The sequence below is a fragment of the Cataglyphis hispanica genome, chromosome 1, assembly GCF_021464435.1.
Source record: "Cataglyphis hispanica isolate Lineage 1 chromosome 1, ULB_Chis1_1.0, whole genome shotgun sequence".
Taxonomy (NCBI): Eukaryota; Metazoa; Arthropoda; class Insecta; order Hymenoptera; family Formicidae; genus Cataglyphis; species Cataglyphis hispanica.
The window spans coordinates 5,262,914-5,283,951 of record NC_065954.1 but is presented as its reverse complement, the minus strand read 5'-3'; the positions used below and the strand labels follow the sequence as shown (position 1 = coordinate 5,283,951).

At 36.7% G+C, this 21,038-nt stretch overlaps 2 protein-coding genes across 5 annotated transcripts in view; one reads left to right on the top strand and one right to left on the bottom strand.

Moving 5' to 3' along the window:
* Positions 1–754: 754 nt before the first annotated feature.
* Positions 755–10,446, bottom strand: LOC126853640 (A disintegrin and metalloproteinase with thrombospondin motifs 7-like). The gene is made up of 18 exons (XM_050599528.1): positions 10,346–10,446; positions 9,756–10,131; positions 8,236–8,401; positions 7,675–7,979; positions 7,293–7,417; positions 7,078–7,224; positions 6,701–6,847; positions 6,375–6,522; positions 5,773–5,868; positions 4,988–5,197; positions 4,221–4,457; positions 3,311–3,434; positions 3,102–3,228; positions 2,762–2,882; positions 2,340–2,483; positions 2,128–2,246; positions 1,475–1,644; positions 755–1,356 (listed from the first exon to the last, which is right to left on the bottom strand). Exons 1-18 carry the CDS (start codon positions 10,444–10,446, stop codon positions 755–757), a joined length of 3,465 nt encoding a protein of 1,154 aa, XP_050455485.1.
* A 4,393-nt stretch (positions 10,447–14,839) lies between these two features.
* Positions 14,840–21,038, top strand: part of LOC126849671 (A disintegrin and metalloproteinase with thrombospondin motifs 7) — a 42,477-nt gene continuing 36,278 nt past the window's right edge. The window contains exon 1 of one of the 4 annotated variants that reach the window (XM_050591765.1): positions 14,840–14,859. The gene's annotated coding sequence lies outside the window, so the exon portion shown is untranslated. Of the gene's footprint in view, positions 14,860–15,930; positions 16,758–18,516; positions 18,853–21,038 lie in introns of those variants that run through there. The other 3 variants (XM_050591735.1, XM_050591745.1, XM_050591756.1) reach the window with 3 other exon arrangements.

The following is a 21,038-nucleotide window of genomic DNA, read 5'->3' as shown; positions in this document are numbered from 1 at the left end:
TAAAGAGTGGCAAGATGAATCGTTTGATTAAATCAGCAACGTTGTTTAAGTCCGGCTAACACGACCGTAATTGACGATAAAGCGGCGATAGATCTGCTTGAATCCGAAGATAATCTCTCAATATGCGGCTGTATATGCGGCGAGAATGACGACATAAATTACATTTGAACAACGCGAGGAGGATATCTTCCCGACCCACTAACCCATCTTGCCATTGAGCGTTGAGTTTTCATATTCATCGTTTGTATTATATCGAAACAATACTTTGTAATGATCCACGATTGTAAATATTTTCCTTTTTAATGGCCCACATCCTTGTAATATCATTGGGAAATATCTGGCGCACGACATTTTTTTATACTAATAAAGATTAAGGCAAAAAACGCGCGAATCATTAATCTTGAGTTTTGTTGCATCTCGTAACATAAACATCTATTTATTTGTTCGTCTGATCATATCGCATGTTGTTTATTGTTAACAATATCTTGTGTTTCACTCTTGTCGTATTATATATAGTATATTTTTTATTTGACTTGACGGCCTTCATACAATCATGCTAATAGATTATATCGCGATGACGATATGAATCAGCAAAGAGTAAGTTTTATAATAGAATATATACCAAGATGTTCAAAGTCCTAATGTCATTTCTTTAATACATACGCGTTTGTATATTTCTGAAACTTATACATCTACGACAACTATACATATACCAAAGTAATACTATGTGAATGTTTAATTTTTTATTTATTATTTAACGCTTCTTTTCTGAAGCGGCATCCGCTGATTGATTATGATTTTCAGTCTCTGTAGTAGAAGTGGTGAGCGGTTTCAGTGTCACATTAAAACGGTTCAACTGTCCGATAAGTTTGATAGCCTCTGAGCCCTTGTAAACCTTTTGCTTGCTCGTGTCAATGCCAACGCCGACAACATCGCCGGATTCCTGGAACGCCTTGTCTGACAGATTATACTGAAGGGACTCGTCCATGTACGGCGCCTGCAGCAATACAACGTTCTCGATAGGAATCGAATCCTTGATGATGGATCCAGGCTTCATTGTGGTGAATTTCTCCTCCGTCTCGCAGGTGCGCTTACGCTTGTTCTCGTTTGTCATCGCCCAGTCGTAAAGGAGCTGTCGGAAGTCCCGAGCGTCGCTCACCCCTTCGAGCTTGTCATTGTCGTGCAACTTGTCATGGCTCTTCTCCAAGTAATGAGCCAGACCGAGATCGACGAATCTGTCAATTATTTTCCGCTGATCGTCCAGTGATAAGTTTGCTTCCTTCTTTACATTTACGAGCTCACGCTCATTGGATTGTCGAGCTTTTTTGGAGCACATTATTTTGCAGGGTCTTGTACCTGATACATTATGTATATGTTTAAAATCGATTCTTCGAGAATTTTGAATTTCTATTGCGAATTATATCGTATTTGTCCCAAATATATGGCAAATGCAAAAAAATATACGTTTGTATACCTATGCACTCTTCTTTCTGCCTCGGCACGCGACCTTTACACGCGTCTAAATTTGCTTGCGTATCATCTTCCCCAGGTCGAGCACCAGGTCTTACACATTGAACCTTGCGACGTCTCACACCCTTCTTCCCATCACAAGCGTTACATTTACTCCATTGACTCACTCGCCATCTATATAATTGGCCGGTGATAAATAAAAATTTATTTGCTTTACATCAGATTCGTTGAGCGAACGCTGATGTACGCGCAAAATGTTAAATCGATGTTTATGCAATACTGAATTAACATTTTATTTATTGGCAAACATATGCGAGTATAGGTATGCAGCACTACGTCATCGCGTTAAAAAAGACATTAGAATGAATTGAACGGAAATAATATCGAGAAATTTTTATCGCAATGTGGCCGCTTTTTGAGACATTGAGCAAAGGAGATATTATATATTTATATATACGCTTGTATATATTCTATATGTGTGTGTGTAAAATCTAAAATATATTTTTAAGAATATATTTTTATTTAAAATATGTCTTACTGTCTTATCAACTTAAATGTTGTTTAGCAAATTTATCAAGTTAAATATCAATAAAATCCTTACACTTTGATCGATACTTTGAGAAAAAAAACTCATGATGGCTGGAATTTGTGACTTACTTTGCAGGACAAGGGGTTTGATTGCAAACGCGACTTTTTGTTTCCGGACGTGGTATTCCGTCACAGAAGTTGGGCGTTACTCGCCCACCTTGCTCTTCGATACAGGACGCTTCGGATATCTATGTAAATTGATAATGTGTACGTCACATAAAAGCGGTTGCATTTGCGGTCGCGTCAAACACGCGTGCATTTAATGTTGTCGCGTTAATTACCATCGTACCACCGTCGCATTTAGCACTGCACGCTGACCACTCGACAAAGTCCCACATATATTTGGGCGTGTACGATACATTTATCGATCTCACATAATATTTATAATCTATTCCGGGATTGTGCTCAGGATCGAAGAAGGCGTACTAAAAGATTTGCAGCCGTTAAATAAATAAACATTTATATGTATTATTTGAGAATTAAATACATATTTCATTATTAATTTACATATCAATTAAGAGAGATGAAAAAATAAAATATATAATGTTTATGGAGAATCTTTATATAGTAGCCAGAAAATATTTTACGATTAGATTTTATAATAACGGCATTTGATTTGGACACAATTAGATGTATAATGTACTCGGGCAAATCCAATAATTACACTACGTATAATATTGAGATATGAAGAATGAAAGCGTACTTCTATCTCAATATTTTCGGATATCGGACCTTTCATTTCCACTACTTCCTTGTCCGGCTCCGGATGCGTATAGATAATTATCGTTCCAGCACACTCGTAATCTCCGCTCTTAAACTCGCGACTACGTGAACGACGATGTCATAAAAGTATGCAGTAAATTCATGCATGAAAAACAATACTACGTTTACCATTATTGTAAAATGTGTATCTATGTGTCAATTTCCCGGACGTTTGTGTATGTGTATATATATGCTATAAAACTAAAACACATAAATTTGAAAAAGAAAGGAAAAGAATAAAAGGTAGGAATCTCTCGCGCGAAAAGTTTGCGAAAGCTCACTTGTCTCCATTGATGCAATATGTTTTATCCTTTTCGAGTCTCACGGCCAGTATATTTACGCTAGGTTTTCTCTCGGAAACCTCTATACTGCTTGCTCCCTTCGGTATTGTTACGATCTTCGTATAAGCTACAAAGAAAGACATACGATGTATCGCAAAAAAGGAAGTGACTCCCATATGGCAAATTGCGAGCACAATCTAAAAATTTACCGCTTTGCAACACTGTTTGAGTGAATTCACCCTTGACCAGACTACACTCTGTTCCATCACCTTTACAGATGCCGCATTTATCCTCAATCGCGTCCGAGTCTATCATCCAATCGCATCCGACTTTCTACAGTACAAAAACCTTGTATTACAAATATTTAATATGACAAGAAAATATAATATCATGTGGTTTGATATGATAAAATATGATATTGTAAAATAATCTACTTTTTAAAGAGCTATGTATTTATAAAGAGCATTTTCCTTTTTATAAAAAGTAATACTTGCTCTTTAAATTTTATTCGTGATATTACTTGCTTCTCTTTGATATCAAGTCTAATTATTTGAGTCTACTATGATATATTACATAGTTCTTGCAAATTTATATCGTTAATTAATGGTAGATTACACTGGCCATGAACAAAACAATTACAAACGCGCGTGTAATAAATACCAAGAGGCTTACCGCTAAATTTAATTATGTTGGAACGCAAAGGTTGTCAGGGAAGTATTTAACTCGTGTGCTATCCTCGCGAGTACATTGTTAATTCGATTATGTGTATACGTTTATTGTGTTGCAAACATGTATATTCAATAATAATTTCTGGTGAGTAAGAATTTCAAATTTGTGGAGATATGTTTAAAAAAATCAAGAAGAGTTAAAGACATAAAAAAATCATGAATATTTACAAAATTATCAAACGAGCTTGAAAAGAAATTTAAAATTCAATATATATTAATGTAGATACTAGAATATTAAAAAAATTTTGCAAAAAAATAGCATAGAAGAAAAATTGAAAGATTTCAAGATTTTTGGCTGAAGAATTTTATTGGATCAGCTCGACAATTTCAGCGCGAAAAGCATAGATTTCTCGGCCAAACGACTTTGCTTGGAAAAGTTACGATTTCACACCCTGCACATTCCAGAGATGCACATATGATTGGTCCCAGCTTTGCACGGTGTCGAATCGTTCGCCGTCGGCGAGATCTTCACGTATGTGTTCTTCTCATTGATGCAGTAGAGCGCGCAGGATTCTAATTTCGGATCCATGTACGGTTTCCATTGATGGAGCCCGTCCGTTAGTATCTCTTCGTTGTCGTGTTCCGAGCACTGCACAGCGCGGTACGGCGGTTTCGTCGGGTCGCAGGGCTGTGTGTAATTTAGTGCACAGAAACGTTACGGCGAATATGTGACGGAATTCCATGTGGAACAGCATACGGGAAAATTGCGACAGCGTAGAGAATTGTCGCGCGTGTATAAAAAGAATTAAAACATTTTGGCAAGCTCCGTTGCAGGGAAGTGACTCACGGTAATGATAGGTCTTTCTTTCTTTTTCTCTCTTTTCCTTTCTCTCTCAAACTTGAATTTGTGACAGCACGTTGTATTGTTCACATTACCATTCGTATATCTCACTGTTAGGAAACATAAAAATCCCATACACGCGTGACGACACAATGCTGTCAGCCACCTCAGCGCGATAATCGGAATAAAACAGAGAGAGACACACACCGGCATCGTGAGCGTGTGTAGCATGGAATTTGTAATTCGACCGGCAAAGTGTCGGGCGGAATAATCACGCGGACAACGTGGAATATCGCGGTGAGGCGAAAGCCGACTATTGAAGCACCGCGCGCGAGATAATGGCTCACGAGGAGCAACGAAAGACGGATGCAATTTACCGTGGTGTTGCAAGTGAAAAGCCTCTTTCTCTCGCCGATGCAGTATCTGCCGCTATTGGCCGGTACGGGCCGGTCGCATTCCCTCTCGGAATATTTGAGGCCACCGCCGCAAGTTCTGCTGCAAGGGCCCATGGGACCCCAATCGCTCCATCCACCGTGAACCGCGGCCGGTCGAGTGCCCATGTCCACGCATTTCTTATGTATGCACCACTGGATTTTCGAGCGCGCGCGCGCGCGCACACGCACACACAGGACACTCTTTATATTACCTTTGTCCCGTGGGTTAGAAGAATGCAATATGTCTCGCGGGCTACTCTCCGCCTCGCGCGAATACCAATTTCCAGCGCGGTGAGTCGCGCGAAGTTTCCTGACACTTCAATTTATTTCCCCGGCGCGATTAAATCTACGTCCGCCGGTCTCGCGAGAGCGCGCCGAAGGCGACGAAATCTACATCCGCGAGGAGCGACGCGCGCGCGAGAAAGAGGAGCGCGCTGTTTAATAAATCTCTCCCGTTGTAGGGAGAGGGACGGAGAAACGTCCTTTTATTCCGCTACGTTTCCCGACGGTGTTCCGGGACGCGAATCGCGCCTCGCAAATGGCTTTCGACGCGATCGCCATTTACGTTCGCGTTCGTTTAATAATTGATGTCACCTCGCAGCGACGTATTATTTATGTCGCCGGCAATATCTGCGGATGCATAAACAACGACGCTAAGCGACTGCTAAATAATCCGCGCTGGGAATATATTTCGCCGAGGAAACAGGTTCTACGTAAGCTGCGCGCACCTTGTTCTCACCGCATTTCGTACCATCAGCCCTTGGCGTCCCTAAGGAGTAGCAGCTCGTGTTGGTCAAGCACCACAGAGTCTCGCAGCCAGTCGTCTGAAATATACATATGGTAGCAAAGGCTGGCTAATGAGATTAGTCTTAAAGGAGTAGAATGGAACAACTCGAGCGCAATCTTTCATAGTACTACACTGCGTGTAAATATTACAATACCGAAATTTAACTAATATCAATAGAGATAAATGTGCGTAAAAACATAATTTTGTCCGATTTACTCAAACAAATTAAATATTTAATTAATATTTTATCGGTGCGTCCAAGTGCAAAAGATAATTAAATTTAATTAGTACAAAAATTAATTAAATTTAATAAAAGTGATTAAATTATTCATGTAAATGATAAGTAATTATAATTAATAAAAGCCATTTTTTTTTTAATTTTTGGCAAGCAAGTGATAAATGAGAAACACAGAATGTAAATAACTGATATAGTAAAATTATTAATTTTAATAAAGAAAGATTTAAGTAATTTGCAATTTGCGTTAATAGAATCGAAAATGTTAAAATAATACGAAAGTTGTATAAAATCTGTTAAAATTTTACATGAGGTTGCGGGCACACTTTTGAGCCACGAAATAGCATGTCACATTGAAAGTCAGCGTTGTACATTGCACCCGGCAACATGTTTGGATACTTAAATTTTTCCGGAGGATTTCTTGGATTGTCGAGCAAACATTCTCCCAATCCGCTCCTTATTTATAAAAAAAGTGTCACAAAATTATTATATTGGCAATTTTTATATTTGTAAAATTAAATATTTTGCATTAGCATATATATGTATAATGACCGTTTCCATAAATAAATTTAAAAATTTTTAATATTGTGTAATTAAAAAACGGACATTACTCTTATGTACAAATTCAATTTACTCGAGAAAAGCTGTTATAAATTTCCTACTGCAAGTCGACCACCTAATTGTATATAGGAAGACAATAGGGGACATAATAAAAAAGCTTTCATCTGTATCCTTTGATGGGCATCCGCTAGTCTCTGGTTCATCATGAGAACACCCCATTCTATAAATTTAAATACTTTATAAGACAAAGTTTTTATAGCTAGGATATTGGATTAGAAGTTTTTGTGTTCAAAACACAGAATGTTTAAATTTTGCGTTTTTAATTGCTTTTTACTGAAAATGTTTACCGTATTTTTTAAGATTTTTTTTAAAAATTCCACACTTATATCATTTTTTAAAGATACTTTACACACACATAATTGTGATTGAAATGCATGATGGATACAGTACACGTGACCAACTTCGTGGGCGACCACGATGCCAAGCAAAAGTCCACTGTCTTCATTAATGCAAGCAGCCTTTTCAGGATCGCAGGCCGCAGCGACATAAGCGAGACCCATCAAATCGCAATTAGTTTCCTCCGAGCAAATGTCGTATCTAAGAATACACGCGAATTGCAATGCGATGTACGTACGACGATTAAATCGATGCCTAGGAAAAATTACCTCGTAACCAATGCTGCAATATCGAAATGATTAGGATGCGTATCATCCTTCGGATTCATTTTCTCCGCCCATTTCGCGAAACTTTCCAATGTTTTCTCGGCAGCTGGACTAATGAGCAAATCTATCTACGCAGCATCGAGTTTCGATAAATCGGATATCAATGTCGCACATGAACAAATAGCTTTTAATTTGATTAAAAAGAGTAATATAGGTAAATTACTAACTCAAGTAATTTTTCACAAATAAATAAAACAATAATATTTATATTTATATTATCGATAATATTTACTCTAGCGCAAAATTCTCTTTTTCTCTCTCTTTCTCTCTCCTTTTTTTTATTAAACACATTTTTTAATTTTTATCTTATATTGTCGCACGTTACCTCCTCCTTCTCCTTCTCCAAGTATATCATGCGTACTAAGACGACATCTATTTGATTTCCCACGGAATTGTCATGATAAAAATCGGACACCATATTCATGATCGTTAAGAGATATTGCTCGTAATCAGTATTATTATGAAAATCAAGAAATCTCCGATCGGCGATTAATCCCATTTCTATGTAACGGTGTATGCTGTGCGTGGCCGAAGATATTGCGATGTCTCGCTTCGCACCGAGAGAATTATTTTCTATTAGCCGCATCTGTCTTTTAGCCAACTGTTCCGCCCACGCCGACTCCCAGTTGTCTATTAAAGCGAGAATGAGCTTTCACAAACTACACGCCATTATTTGTCGCTTGTTCGTAACTATGCGAAATCCTCTCGCGTTACGCTACATAATAAATGTCTACGCGACGGTCTCGGGGAACAATATTATCTCAAGTTGAAGTAAAATATTAAAGTAATAAATAGGATATGCTTAAGTCTTGTTCAAAAAATTTTTTTTAAGAATAACGAAAGATAAAAATAATAAGGATAAAGCTAACATCTGTAAAATACTAACCGCTAGTTCCACAATATCTTTTCGATGAGACATTCGTTTGCCCTTTTTTCTCGTGTGGTGCATCCCTTTTGTAAGCTATATGAATGTGCTGGCCGTCCGCGCTCGGTTCCGCTTGATACACTGGCTCGATGAAGTACCGACCATGATTAGTTTGCAAGTAACCAGCCTGCGCGCGAAAGGTGTGTCATGTTGCTGATAATAATAGCGATAGAAAATAAAATATCGACATTTACAACACAACATATTAGTTGATTAATATAAAGTTGCTGTATTGCAAGATTCTAAATGCTAAAGATACAGGATTAGCATTTTCATTATTTCATTAGCGTATAAAATTTCTATATATCTATATATTATATTGTATACGTTACATTATATTATATGACATTATTTCCTTCTTTTCTGCCTTTCTTATAGGCCTGTAATAATTTATTGCACGTATCAATTTATATTTTTATTAATCTCAAACAAAATACTCAAACATACTCGCAATTTCAAAAAAAATAAAAATTTGCAGAATTTTTACAATATAAATATAGAAAAATGTACGTCATAAGTTTCACTTTCGAAATTTAGACTCGCCAAAATAATACCGCGTCCATCTTCATATAAACTCTGTCTGACGCTCTATATGTTTAAAGATATGGTGTGTTACTAAAATAGCTTCCAACATCGACTATTGAGAGATTTTGTTATAAATTGAAATTACATCATGAACACTCGAACTCGCAAACTTTCATTCTGTAAGATATCCGTGCGATAAACTCCGCAGACATAATAAAAAAATTTTATAATTCTAAAAATTTCACGTGAATTTTGATGGAGATTTATAATTTTTTTTATGCAACCCTTCTGCGTCGAATATCTATTCGACTACGATCGCAATTCTCCTCTCGCTTCGTTAATGTTAATCTCTCGAAGGAATCTGTGGAATGCATTACATGTACTAATCGTACGCTTGCAATCACTTTGAAATTCTGTTCTATCTCCAGTAGTACTAATCAAAATTAATCATGATCCGTGTAAACCATGCGCATAAAGATTAAAATCCTTGTAATATTACCAGATATCAATATTTCTTAATTTGGCAAAATTGATTAACTTTTTTAATTAAAAATAAATTATCAATCACCCTATCATATTAATTATTTAATATTTAAATAATATATAAAAAAAATTAATTATTATATGAGCACTGCATTGCTCAGGATAGTAAAAAGATGTATCAATTATTATAGAATTATATTAAATAAATATAAAATATATATATATATATATATATATATATATATATATATATAATATATATGTAATATAAATATCGCAAACATAGAAGACAATTAATTGAGTTGCAGCCGTAAATCTTCGAATAAATTTCGATCTCTTTATAAGACACTTCTGTACCGTATTCTGCCATGTCACCGCGACAAAGCACAAACGTGCTCGAAATTCTTCTCTCGGTTCGTTAACAACGAGATTCTCGAAGGGGAATTACAAGCGGAGCGAGGATATATACTAACCACGCCGTCACACAGAGACAGGGCTGCCCTGGAATTGTCGTGGCCTCGAATAGTGCCGCGATAGTGGCACTGCCGATCGGACGCCCTCCTGAATCTCAAGCCTTCATTGAGATTAGTGCTGATTCCGGCTCCCCGTGTCTCTATCACCATGTCAGGCGAGATGAATTCATGGTACGGGCTGAGCTCCACGTGGTGATCGATTCCGTTGAAGGGTAGCACCAGGTGCAATTTATCGATTGCCGCGAGGGATCGCTTGTCCCGCCCGTCGATCTCTCGGCGGTTATAGAAATTCGGCAGGGAATACGTGCGGAAGCTACCATCGTCAGACACTCGTCTCGGTATCAGAAGCTCCGGTCCGTGAATATCTCGAGTGTATCTGAATGATTCGTTCGAAAGAGAGAGAAATAGTCACCGACAACGATGTTGCGAATAATACATGAAATGTTCAACGCAGAATTATGTATAAATATTTCTTTCTATTCAAAAAATTGTTAGGTACTCATTTTTCTTTATAATTGTCACTCTAAATCTGATGTCAATCTCAGTTTTATTACAAATTGATAATGATTGTGAAATGTCAGTGCACTTACCTACCATGGTATATATTTCCAGGCGCGTTGGCATATTTTTCAAGTATATCGCCATCGGCAGTCACAATAAAAAGCGTTAGAAATGTCAAGAGTACGATCATTACGATTGGCTTGCTCTAAATCAGCTTCAATACATGTCTGAAATTGCCGGATATCATAAACAGCGTAGAAACGAAATTATTTCGAGAGAGAACGAACATAATATATCCAGTTGAACTGCACATACAATACACCGGAAACGCAAACAATTTATTTATGTACTGATCTAACTAGCGGCATCAATAACAAAAATGATACAATTGTAAGTATATTGTAGATGAAATATTTGTAATTATTTCATATTCTGATAGAATATTGTCACGTAAATGATTGTTATATTAAAATAATTTGAGAAAAGGATTTGTGTATGTATGTTTACGTGCTAAATGAGCTATTAATTTACGGATGAATATTTGATTAAAATTTATATGAAAAAAATATATAATACAATATCATAATTTGCATTACAAATTTACGTTACAAACCAAGTTTATTGAATAATAAATTAAATATAATATTAAAATATAATATAACATCAAAATTATAATAATATTAATTATGTGTTATATAATTCTCATTTAAAATTTGAAAACGTTTTTGCAATTTATTAATACTATTGCGACTTTGCATATTTATATGACGTAAGCATAAAATTCATAGAAATAAATAATAAAAAATTAAGCTTTTCATAACATGCAAATATCGCTTCTTACTTCCCGGTCAGGCATCGAGAAAACGATTTTTTATTTTCCGGTACAATCTTCAATATCGCATGCTCGTTATGTCATTTACATCCAGGTCTTATTCAATAAACTCCTTCGTACATGACCGCGTTATCGGAAAACGGAACATAAAGCAACAGACAAATTGAAACTTGAAAATTCGCGCGAACGATTCCGTACGACATTTAGATTTCACAGAAGGGTGAGTCGCATTTAAAGTTAGAAGTGACGTTATATCATGTGCGGATGTTATTATTCGCATTATCGACAACGACGTTTACTCAATTTTACGCTCAGCTTGCACTAACAGCGTTTTGCATACACTTGTTGCACCTGACTCAATGCCAACGATAAGAAGAAAAAAAAATAAAGTATTACCGATATCAAAGAACAGTTTATTTAAAAAATATCAAAATTAAAAATACCAATTGATCAATGATGCAGAAAAATAGATAAATAAATTTCAGTATCATTTATATTATTTTAGTTACATTATTTTTTAATATCAATACTTTTTAATAAGTAAGATTAAAGTAAAATTATTTAAAATCATATGTTCTAATTATTATTACGAATAAATATTATTTAAAAAAAAATTATTTTTTTTATAATGAGGCAAGAATACATTTAAAGAATTATTATAAAGACTAAGTTATTTCTCAACCCGCCCACCCGATCCAATGAATATGTGTGCGCATGTCTGTGTCTGCCCAATCGGACCAAATATGGACCGAATCGGCCTTCGTGACGGATCTTATAGTTTAATTTTAGTTTATTTTTCGGTCACGTCAAACGCGTGAGTAAGAATAATCGATGCTTTGTTATATTAGATATGTTCAAATGAAACATAGACTGAGACTTTTATGGAACAATGACCTTAGTCCATGTTTTAGTTGAACGTATTATATATGTTAAAGCTCGAAGACAGTAAATCAAAACGGCTTCTACAGCCGCCGCTTTTTTACCTGTGCAAGAATCGGCAAGAATGGTGCATAGATAATCGATGACTTTGCATATAAAACATAACATCATAAATTTCCGGGCTAAAGAAAGAGTAAGTTCAATGAATAAATTAAATAACGCGGGGCCGACCAGCTAGAATCAGCGGCGCCATCGATCAACGATCGCAACAGCTTCCCAGTGAAGACAATGAATAAATTACGGAATGATATCTTACAATCAGTATCTATTAATGTGGACGCTAAAAATTCGTCGGATCAGTCAATGTATACAGCGATCGTTTGCAAAATAAATGCGATAAAGCAGTTTTGTTTTTACATTTCAAAATGCAATGTAATAATTTTTTTAATCGTATATAATTTTTTCTTCCTTTATCTTCTATTTTTTATTATCGATTACACACGTGGATATTTTATTATCATTGCGTATTTTTTAATAAAAGCCTGAGGATATATCAAGTTTTAAAATATATAGTATTTTTCTCTCCTTTTTCTATTTTTCTTCGTCGTCATTTGGCTATGTCAACCCTGCAGATATACTTGTTCGCAGATGAAAGGTGCGGATGGAAAGTTGCGGGTGGTCTTTTCGCGCTCATCATTCCCGTTGTCGATGACAACCGGTCGTTGGCCGGCCGGATAATTAAAGACCTACCTGTGCGAGCGCCGCAAGGGGGAAAGGGGACGTGCTAAATTGCCGGGGCATGATGTCTAGGGATGATGCCATGCAAACGCACCCCGAGGCGACGCGACGTCATAGCTGCTGGCGGTGAAAAGGAAAACACGCATCGGCGTATCAAGAGCATGCCCGGCATGCCCGGTTATTCGTTTTACAAGCGCGTACCACATATCGGCAATATTAAACGATCGACGGCAAACGCGCGCAAAGCGTAAACGGATGAGAGAGGAAGAAAGAAGAAACTTGCCTCACCGTTATTTACGGCCGTCACTCGTGGAGTTTTGCATAAGCGGCTCGTCGAGCGAGAAAGAGAGAGATTAGGGTGTCCCGAGACGAGACCTTTCTTCCCCAGAATCCCGCCTAATTCCTGTTTATATGACATCGGGGCGCGGTCGAGTACAACATGAAAAGAGAGTTGAGAAAGAGTCGCTATTCTCATATATTGTTTTTCTTCTAAGTGATTTAAATTCGTGTGATAAGAAATCCATATCTGTTTTTATTTATTCAATTATTATTTTATTTTTTTTTTTTTATACTTAATTATACTTTGCATTAAATTCGTAAATTATTACAATTATCGCTTTTTTTCGACGCTTTTTTTGTCGCTTATGGATTTTACAAAATTTTATCAAATTTAAATTAATATAATCACGTGGACGCTCATATAGCGCCCTATACATCACATATGCTGTTAAATATCAGAGAATATTTCGTGTGTCATGCACACGAATGCATCTTGCCACATACGCTTTCTCTACGACAGACTTAATCAAATATACATGACTCGAGAGTTAATTCAATGTTATGGCTGATCGTTTGTCATACACAAAGAAATAAAGTCTCTAGCACATGCAGAGCTAAGTTTTACCGGAGTAGGTAAAAATGCGACATCCGCCGTAAATATAGAGTATGGGTGGTCTGCGTCTCTGTACTCTCGAAGCTCACGAGCGATATCGAGATAATGTCATTTTGTCAGAGATAACTTATAAAATGCGAGCAATAAAATTAGCCCCTCTCCTCCTATCCGTCTTATGAATAATACGATGAAATCGCGATACCATCAAACCACCGGGTATAAGCGCCGTAGAAATCGCAGGCATGGCAACGCGACGATGCTAATTAATCTGACGGAGTAGTAGCTTCGCAGAAGCAAGTAAAATTTATTGCTTATCCGCGAAGTTAAATCACCACTTTGTTTGCGAATTGTCAATGGATTTTGACATAACGATCGCGTATTCATTATTAAAACTACGTCGCCGTCAAAGTTACGCTTGTAACACGTAATATGCACTACGCTAATAAAGTCATCGTAATTCTATCGAAACTGCCCAATGTATTGCTAAAATTTATGACACAATTTCTTGCGAGGATGACAACAAGTACATATACGCATCTCATCGATTATTGTCGAGATTCGGATCGGATAAATTGTGTACGACTTCGACAATGACTTTCTTGATAATAAGCAGGTAGCTAATAGCTATTTACACGTCCTACGAACTCGCGCTCGCGTAGGCCGATCATTCATAGATTTTAAAATTGATATGACTTTCGACAGTCGGCAGCTGCTGGACGAGATCAAGCACCGTAGTGATAATTTGAGTTTCCGCTTTATTAATATCAGTTTACCTATCATATTCACTGAATGCTCGTAAAGAAACTATCTCTTTAAAGCAAACGCATAGTATGTTGCGCATTTCTTTAACAGGAGATTGCTCTTTGGCAAGGTTTTCGTACATGATCCCGCCGACATCACCGGTCTCTCTTCGATGCTGCACACGTGCGATCCCACCTCGCTTCCCATTTCGGCATTACACGTCGGAGCTCCTTTGCGCGTGGGATGCCGATGGGCTCGATTTCGGTCGAACGAACTCAATGAGGAGAGATACAATCCACGGGAGAGTGCCGAAGTATCTCGGGACCGCTTGCGAAATCGGTACGGATACCTCCGCGAGAACGAGACCAGAACGAGACGAGACGAGAGTACGAAGGGGGACGGTGGATCGAAAGGATTAAGAATGAACGTAACGATAAATTTATCACTGTCTGAGGAAGAAAGGAATAGCCGACGCTGCATACATATTAGAGTATCGGATCGAAAATGGAAACGCCTGTCAAGTAAGATAGACGCGATTTTGCGATATCATGCTTCGTGTCTTTTCTCTCTCTCTCTCTCTCTCTCTCCTTCTTCATGCGCTGCCTCAATCTCGACCCATCGATTAAATATACAAAATTGAATACAAAATAATGTGAAAAATGTAGATAAACGGTAACATGAAAAAGAGATGAAAACACAAAATGTAAGTATCTTTTACAGATGTTTGAACATTTTTTTCTTTTTAGATATCAATTATCCATATTACATATTTCTTATCTTTCTACTCCATTAATTCCCGTGTTAGATCGATTTTTACTGGAGAGAAAAAAAAATTAATCCGGGCATTTTTCTTCCGAAAACTGCAGCAAAGTTGGATTTGCGAGCCGATGGTGAAATTAATTTCACTGAGATCTCTATCTTTCACAACCGCGTGCTCCGGCTGCTGCACTTTTTTCTTTATCGTCGGCGTCTGGAAAAAGTATTACCGGTAGTATCGGCTTAATGGTTCCGTCGAGAGGATAAAACGGTATATCGTGCAATTAATCCGAAAGGATCGGCGGAGCGTGTCATAAGAGCTCGTAAACCCAGGAAGCATTTTCTCGCGTATCTTCTGACGTAAGAACATAGTTGTAATAAAAAAATTTATGAAAGGGAATTGCGCTATTAGGCCACTAGCCAAAGTGATTGACGCACGCCGAAATGGAAGCGCGAGGTTTCTATTTGAGTAATATGATGAAAGAACACTCATGAATGATGCAGAATATAAGCCATTCAATAAAATCCATTATAATTCCATTTCTCCTCGCTCGCTGAAGAGATCAGCATATTTTCATCCATTTCACGGAGTCCACTCCGTGACTAGGCGGAGGATTATGGATTCGAGAACAAACCGCTTCATAGGCTCTCGTAAAATCAGGAAGAATCCTTTCGGAGGCGCGCGCGAGAAGAGACGCGAAACGGAGAGAAGGAGCCGCTAGAACGAGCGAGAGAAGTAGAGGGAGATGGCAAGGCGGACGGAAAGCGACCGAAGGAGAGAGGCGTACAGAAAACGGGTCCACGGCTGGGTGGAGGAACTAGTCTCACCTAGTAGATCGCCCTGTCGCGGTGTGTGCTTTCGCGGGCGGCCGACAGACGCGAACGAGAGTAAGAGGAGGGAACTCAGGTTCCCTTCTACGCAACGCGAGAGAGAGGAGGCGGAAAAAAAGAGAGGCGAGAGAGCACGCACACACGAGGATACAAGCGGCCCACGAATGTATGCATGTTTGTGTATATGCACATGATCGTTGCACATATGTGTGCGCACCAGGAGGAAACGCACGTATGTGCAGAAGAAGTCGAGAAAGAGAAAAAGAGAGAGAGAGAGAGAGAGAGACAACAGGGGAAAGACAGAGATGAAGTGAGAAAGAGAGAAGCGAGGGAGGCAGAGAGACAGACCGTGTGTATGTACCACCAGAAGAGTGTACCAGGCTACTAGTGTTGTGACGGCGATCGTGCCCACGACTTCTCCGGCGGGCCGGCATCCACGTTCTATCCGTCTATCTTCCTCTTCATCGTGATCTCCCCGATCTCCGGTGTCCCGTCGAGTTTCCTTCTCACCCTCTGCAGACCTCCTGGTGTACTCTTCCTCATTGAAAGCGATTCCTTCTACTCTACTCTCAATCTTTTTTCTTCTCTTTAGAGGTTTCTCTCTGCATTTCCTTTCTCCTCTCCGTCCTCAGTGTGATTCTGCGACACGCGTCTTTACTTCCGGCCGAAAAGTGAAGGCTCAGAGGCGAACCAGTGCACTTCGACGCGGCTGGAGGTATACCGGAGGTGTTGTCGTAAAGTGCGCGCGTGATCAAGCTTGGTGTCTACGCGTGCAGGTGCTCCGGAAACACACGCCACGTGCTGTAGCGATGTCATCGCCAACGTCGGGTATGTGACTTGCATCGCGGTATGACGAGATTTCCATCATTTTTACGAGCGGCAAACGTCAACCGCGCGAAACATCTTTCGCAAATGACGTATTATGTGAACCTTATGACTTTGGTTGACGAGCCAAGTTACAACGTAGCCACGTGTTCGCGCTGTATTCGCCTCGCGCGTGGAATTCCCAAGTTTATCTCCGCCATTTGTGTCATATCCAGAACGCATACTAGATTATCGATGCAAAAACGTAAATCGCCGATAAAGGTGCTAGATCACGTCAGACTAATGTTTACGAATTAAAATAAACGTGTTTTGCTGCAGTTTATTTTATTGACTAATTGTAAGTTATAAGAGAGAAAGAAGCATATATTTTTTTACACTCAAAATTTGCTTGATTTGTGATATCACTTCTTTCAAATGCGAATTATTGATATTAAGAACTGTCGTCGTTCTGATCATTTAAAGTAAATAAGTAAAATTTGTCTCGTGAAAATGCATGGTGATAAACAATCTATTCTTTTAATATTTCAAATACACAGATTCCCAAATTTGCTTATTTACATATTTTTAAATTACATATTTGACTACATAAAAAAATGTCGGCGTCGACAACGGCCTCGTTTATCTCGCGCCAGACGGAAGAATAAAAATTATGCGACATCGCAGACGGCCTTTCCTTGGTAGATGAAAAGCCTTTCTTCCGGTTGCAAATTTCATTGCGACGAACTAAAGTACTGCGCGAAAAAATAACGTCGTCCATAAATCTTGACAAAAAATTACGTAAACGACATTCATCTTAAATCATGTTTGCACGCCCGTTCATAATAAATACGGCTGCGAATTTTCCGACGGAAAAATCCGCGCAACGCGAACATTATATTCTCGGACAGCAGGCCTTTTATTAAATGACATCTCAAATAGATCGCTATGATTTATTTACGATATATATGAGTGATTTTCAACTTATGTAAAATACGTGATGGAATACACACCGTGTTACTATCTAACGGCGTAACCTTCGTAATATTTTATCAAAGTCTTTCTAGCGTATTTCATAAGAAATAATAGATATTAATAAAACGCGAGTTATGTATAATATCAGAAATGAGTTGTGGGTACCGATACTTCGCTCGGGTATTAAAAAAAGCCTACGCTCGAATGATTTCCATATATTGTTCGATATTATACAAACAATATATGGAAATCATTTGCTTTACGTCCTTCGACCAACTTCTATTTTTCATCGAATTAATAATTTTCCACGAACGACAAAGACGTTTAGATTCTCGGCGGCAGTTATCCGCGAGTCGCCCGACTTGTTTTTCTGCTCTACAGAAAGCATCGCCCGAGGAAATGTATCGCGCGTCACGGATCATCTGCGATTTTACATTGACATGTACGATTAATGGAGCGAATATCGTGTATTCATCGAACGGCACGCCCGCGCGTCGAATAATCATGCATTCTTAATCGGTCATAGCTACAAATATAGCAATCCCAACAGCAAACAGCAGATAATCAAGATTATACGCGATCATCAAAAATCAGTAGATATTTTTTTTTTTTAACATATAAAATAAAATTCCCGCTTTAAAAATCATTCTTGTTCTTAAATAAACTGATCTCGAGATTTTACCGCTCTCATGTTTAATTCTCGATCATCCAACTCTGGCGCGGGAGAGAGCGTATTAATTAATCAAAATGGGTCAGCATTATTTGCTGAATGAAAACCCGCTATTTGCACATCGTATACCTTTCTTATAGTGCCGGATGCAGAAAAATGGTCTTACTCTTACGTCATTATGTTGTTACACGTATCATGATAATGATAACCCGACAACAGCGGTACGTCAGCGTGTTCAAGGAGTTGCATATCAAATCGAAAGTCAACAAATTATGCTGTAGTTAATGAGAGACTTGTTTCGACTTCGAAGAAAGCCACGTAATTATTAAATCGTTAAGGAGGACCGTACACAGACAGGTACATTGCTTCTCGCGATCTCGCATGAGGATAATTCTCCGATGTTCAAATTATCGTTAACACCGAGTTCGATGAAACGCAATAGTTGGTCGCATCAACGATAATAGCAATTGTCTGTTTCTGGGTAAGCATTGATCAGAATAAAACATTGCACATTTTTGGAAGCGTTAAACAATATAAAGAATGCACTGACAAATTGCTTTAAAAGAAAGTTTTGCATATCCATATTTAATCGCAATTATGATATACCAAAAATCATTGTTTAATATCATGAAATCTAACACATAAATTATTTGCAGGTAATTAAACACATTTCAACAAATTCAGTATTTTTATATTTAATGAATATTTCTTCGTAATGATAGAACTTCATTTAATGAATATTTTTTTGTAATTAAAACTTCATAAATATCATCTAATAATATAAAAATTATATTTTGTCTCACAAAAAAAAAATTTATATAAAAAGTTTAACAAAAAAACTTTAATATATGCTTTATATATATATATATATATATTCTATGAACTTCCGAGTAATGTAATTAAGGATTGGAAATATTTTTATCATTACCACAGAAATGAATAAAAGAGATGAATCGCATTTCTCTTTGCGTAAATAAAGAAGAGCAACTTATAACGTTGAAAAAGTAATGCAAAAAATTGTAATAATTCTATTTTATTTAATTATTTAATTACGCAAGACTTGCGCGCAAGTACTATAAAAATTTCTAGAATTTTGCGTTTAAACTAATATAAAATTACTGCACCATAAATTTTTTGTATTTCCTCCATTTCTACATCTTGGTCATTGCATTCTTAATTAAGAGTTACACGCATATTAATGTTAGCCTAATAATTATGCCGTTTATCATTCAAGCACATTTCTTATTTGCGATTTATATAAAAACGATTCTATTTTAAACGTTTAAATTAATATGAAAATTTCTCGAGGAAATATTTCAAAGCTTGCTTCCAAACTCAACAAAATAAAATTTTTTCTGAATCTTTTTTTTATTATTCTATTTAAAAGATCTCGATGTATAAAATTCTCTAATTTTATATGTATATATAATATAAACTGCCAAATATTATTATAAAAGGGTATAGTTAGTAGTTTATTAAAAACGCCCTCAATATTTTAATAAATCTTTTTTTTTTATTTTTACAATTTCTAAGAGAGATAGACAGAAAAAGAAAAAAAGATATAAATCTATTTTGTTAAAAACACGGTGATCACGACAGCCCATATAAGAATGATACCAAAGAATAAATGTGATTATTTTAAGAGAAAAGAATATAAATAATTTTTATATCTCTTTAACCTATATTATCCGGCGAACAATGACTGTATCCTGGTAATCAGCTTTTTTACTTTTGTATTTGCGTTAAAAAACCGATACAAATGTTTATGTATCGGGTTATATACAATATTTTCACTGATAATCCAATCTCGCCATAGATACATTATTAAAACTTATAATGGCATAAATCTAATGTAAAGAAGTACAATCGCTCGTTTGCACTCGCGTGAAACCACTATACCACTACGTGCATTCTTATTCTGCAAATACAAATAAAATATCGCAATGCAAAGCATACACGATCGTTGTCGCATGGATAAAAATTTATTACCAATAAATATTTTATTTATGACCGCTTGATTTGTCAGAACTGCACGATGAAAATTATGAAAAAATACGCATTACAAATTTGATAACTTGATCATTTGAAATGTAGATGCATTATATGTATATATATTCAATATTTGTAAAAGAGGGAGAAAGCAAGAAATATTTTTTCCCAAATAATTGAATTCCGAAAATGTGAATTATATGACGATTTTATTACTATTTACACACACAGCAATGGTAACAGTTTTATTTGACAAAATCTTTCTACAACTTTAAACGATATTAACTGAAATGTATTTTGTTTGTTTTTACATTTGAAGAGTATAGCATTAAAGAAAAAAAGCATGCATAATATAAATGCTTTTGTGTCAATTTTCAAGTTTGGAAATCATAAAACAAACATAATATTTTTTTAAAATTGGAAATATAGAAATAAAATATTTTTGAAAATATGGAAATAGAGTACGAGATTAAATAATACAAATTTCAGATATGGAAATGAAAGTTATTTGTAAATGGACTGACGGATTGTAAGTCCACGATAAAAGAGAGATAATATTTACGACAAGAGTTATATATTGTAAATTGTATTTCTTTATTATAAGACACTTATTGATATTCACATGTATTTCTCTTGTAGTATCAGTTAAACCTGTGTTTCTGCTGTTTGCCTATTTTT

What these genes read in the sequence shown, in the direction of transcription:
- LOC126853640 (XM_050599528.1), bottom strand. Translation starts at nt 10,446, where the DNA reads ATGATCGTACTCTTGACATTTCTAACGCTTTTTATTGTGACTGCCGAT. An exon ending in TGGAGAAGGAGAAGGAGGAG is followed by an intron (nt 7,418 to 7,674) that starts GTAACGTGCGAC and finishes GATGCTGCGTAG; the next exon opens with ATAGATTTGCTCATTAGTCC. An exon ending in AAGTGTGCCCGCAACCTCAT is followed by an intron (nt 5,869 to 6,374) that starts GTAAAATTTTAA and finishes TGTATATTTCAG; the next exon opens with ACGACTGGCTGCGAGACTCT.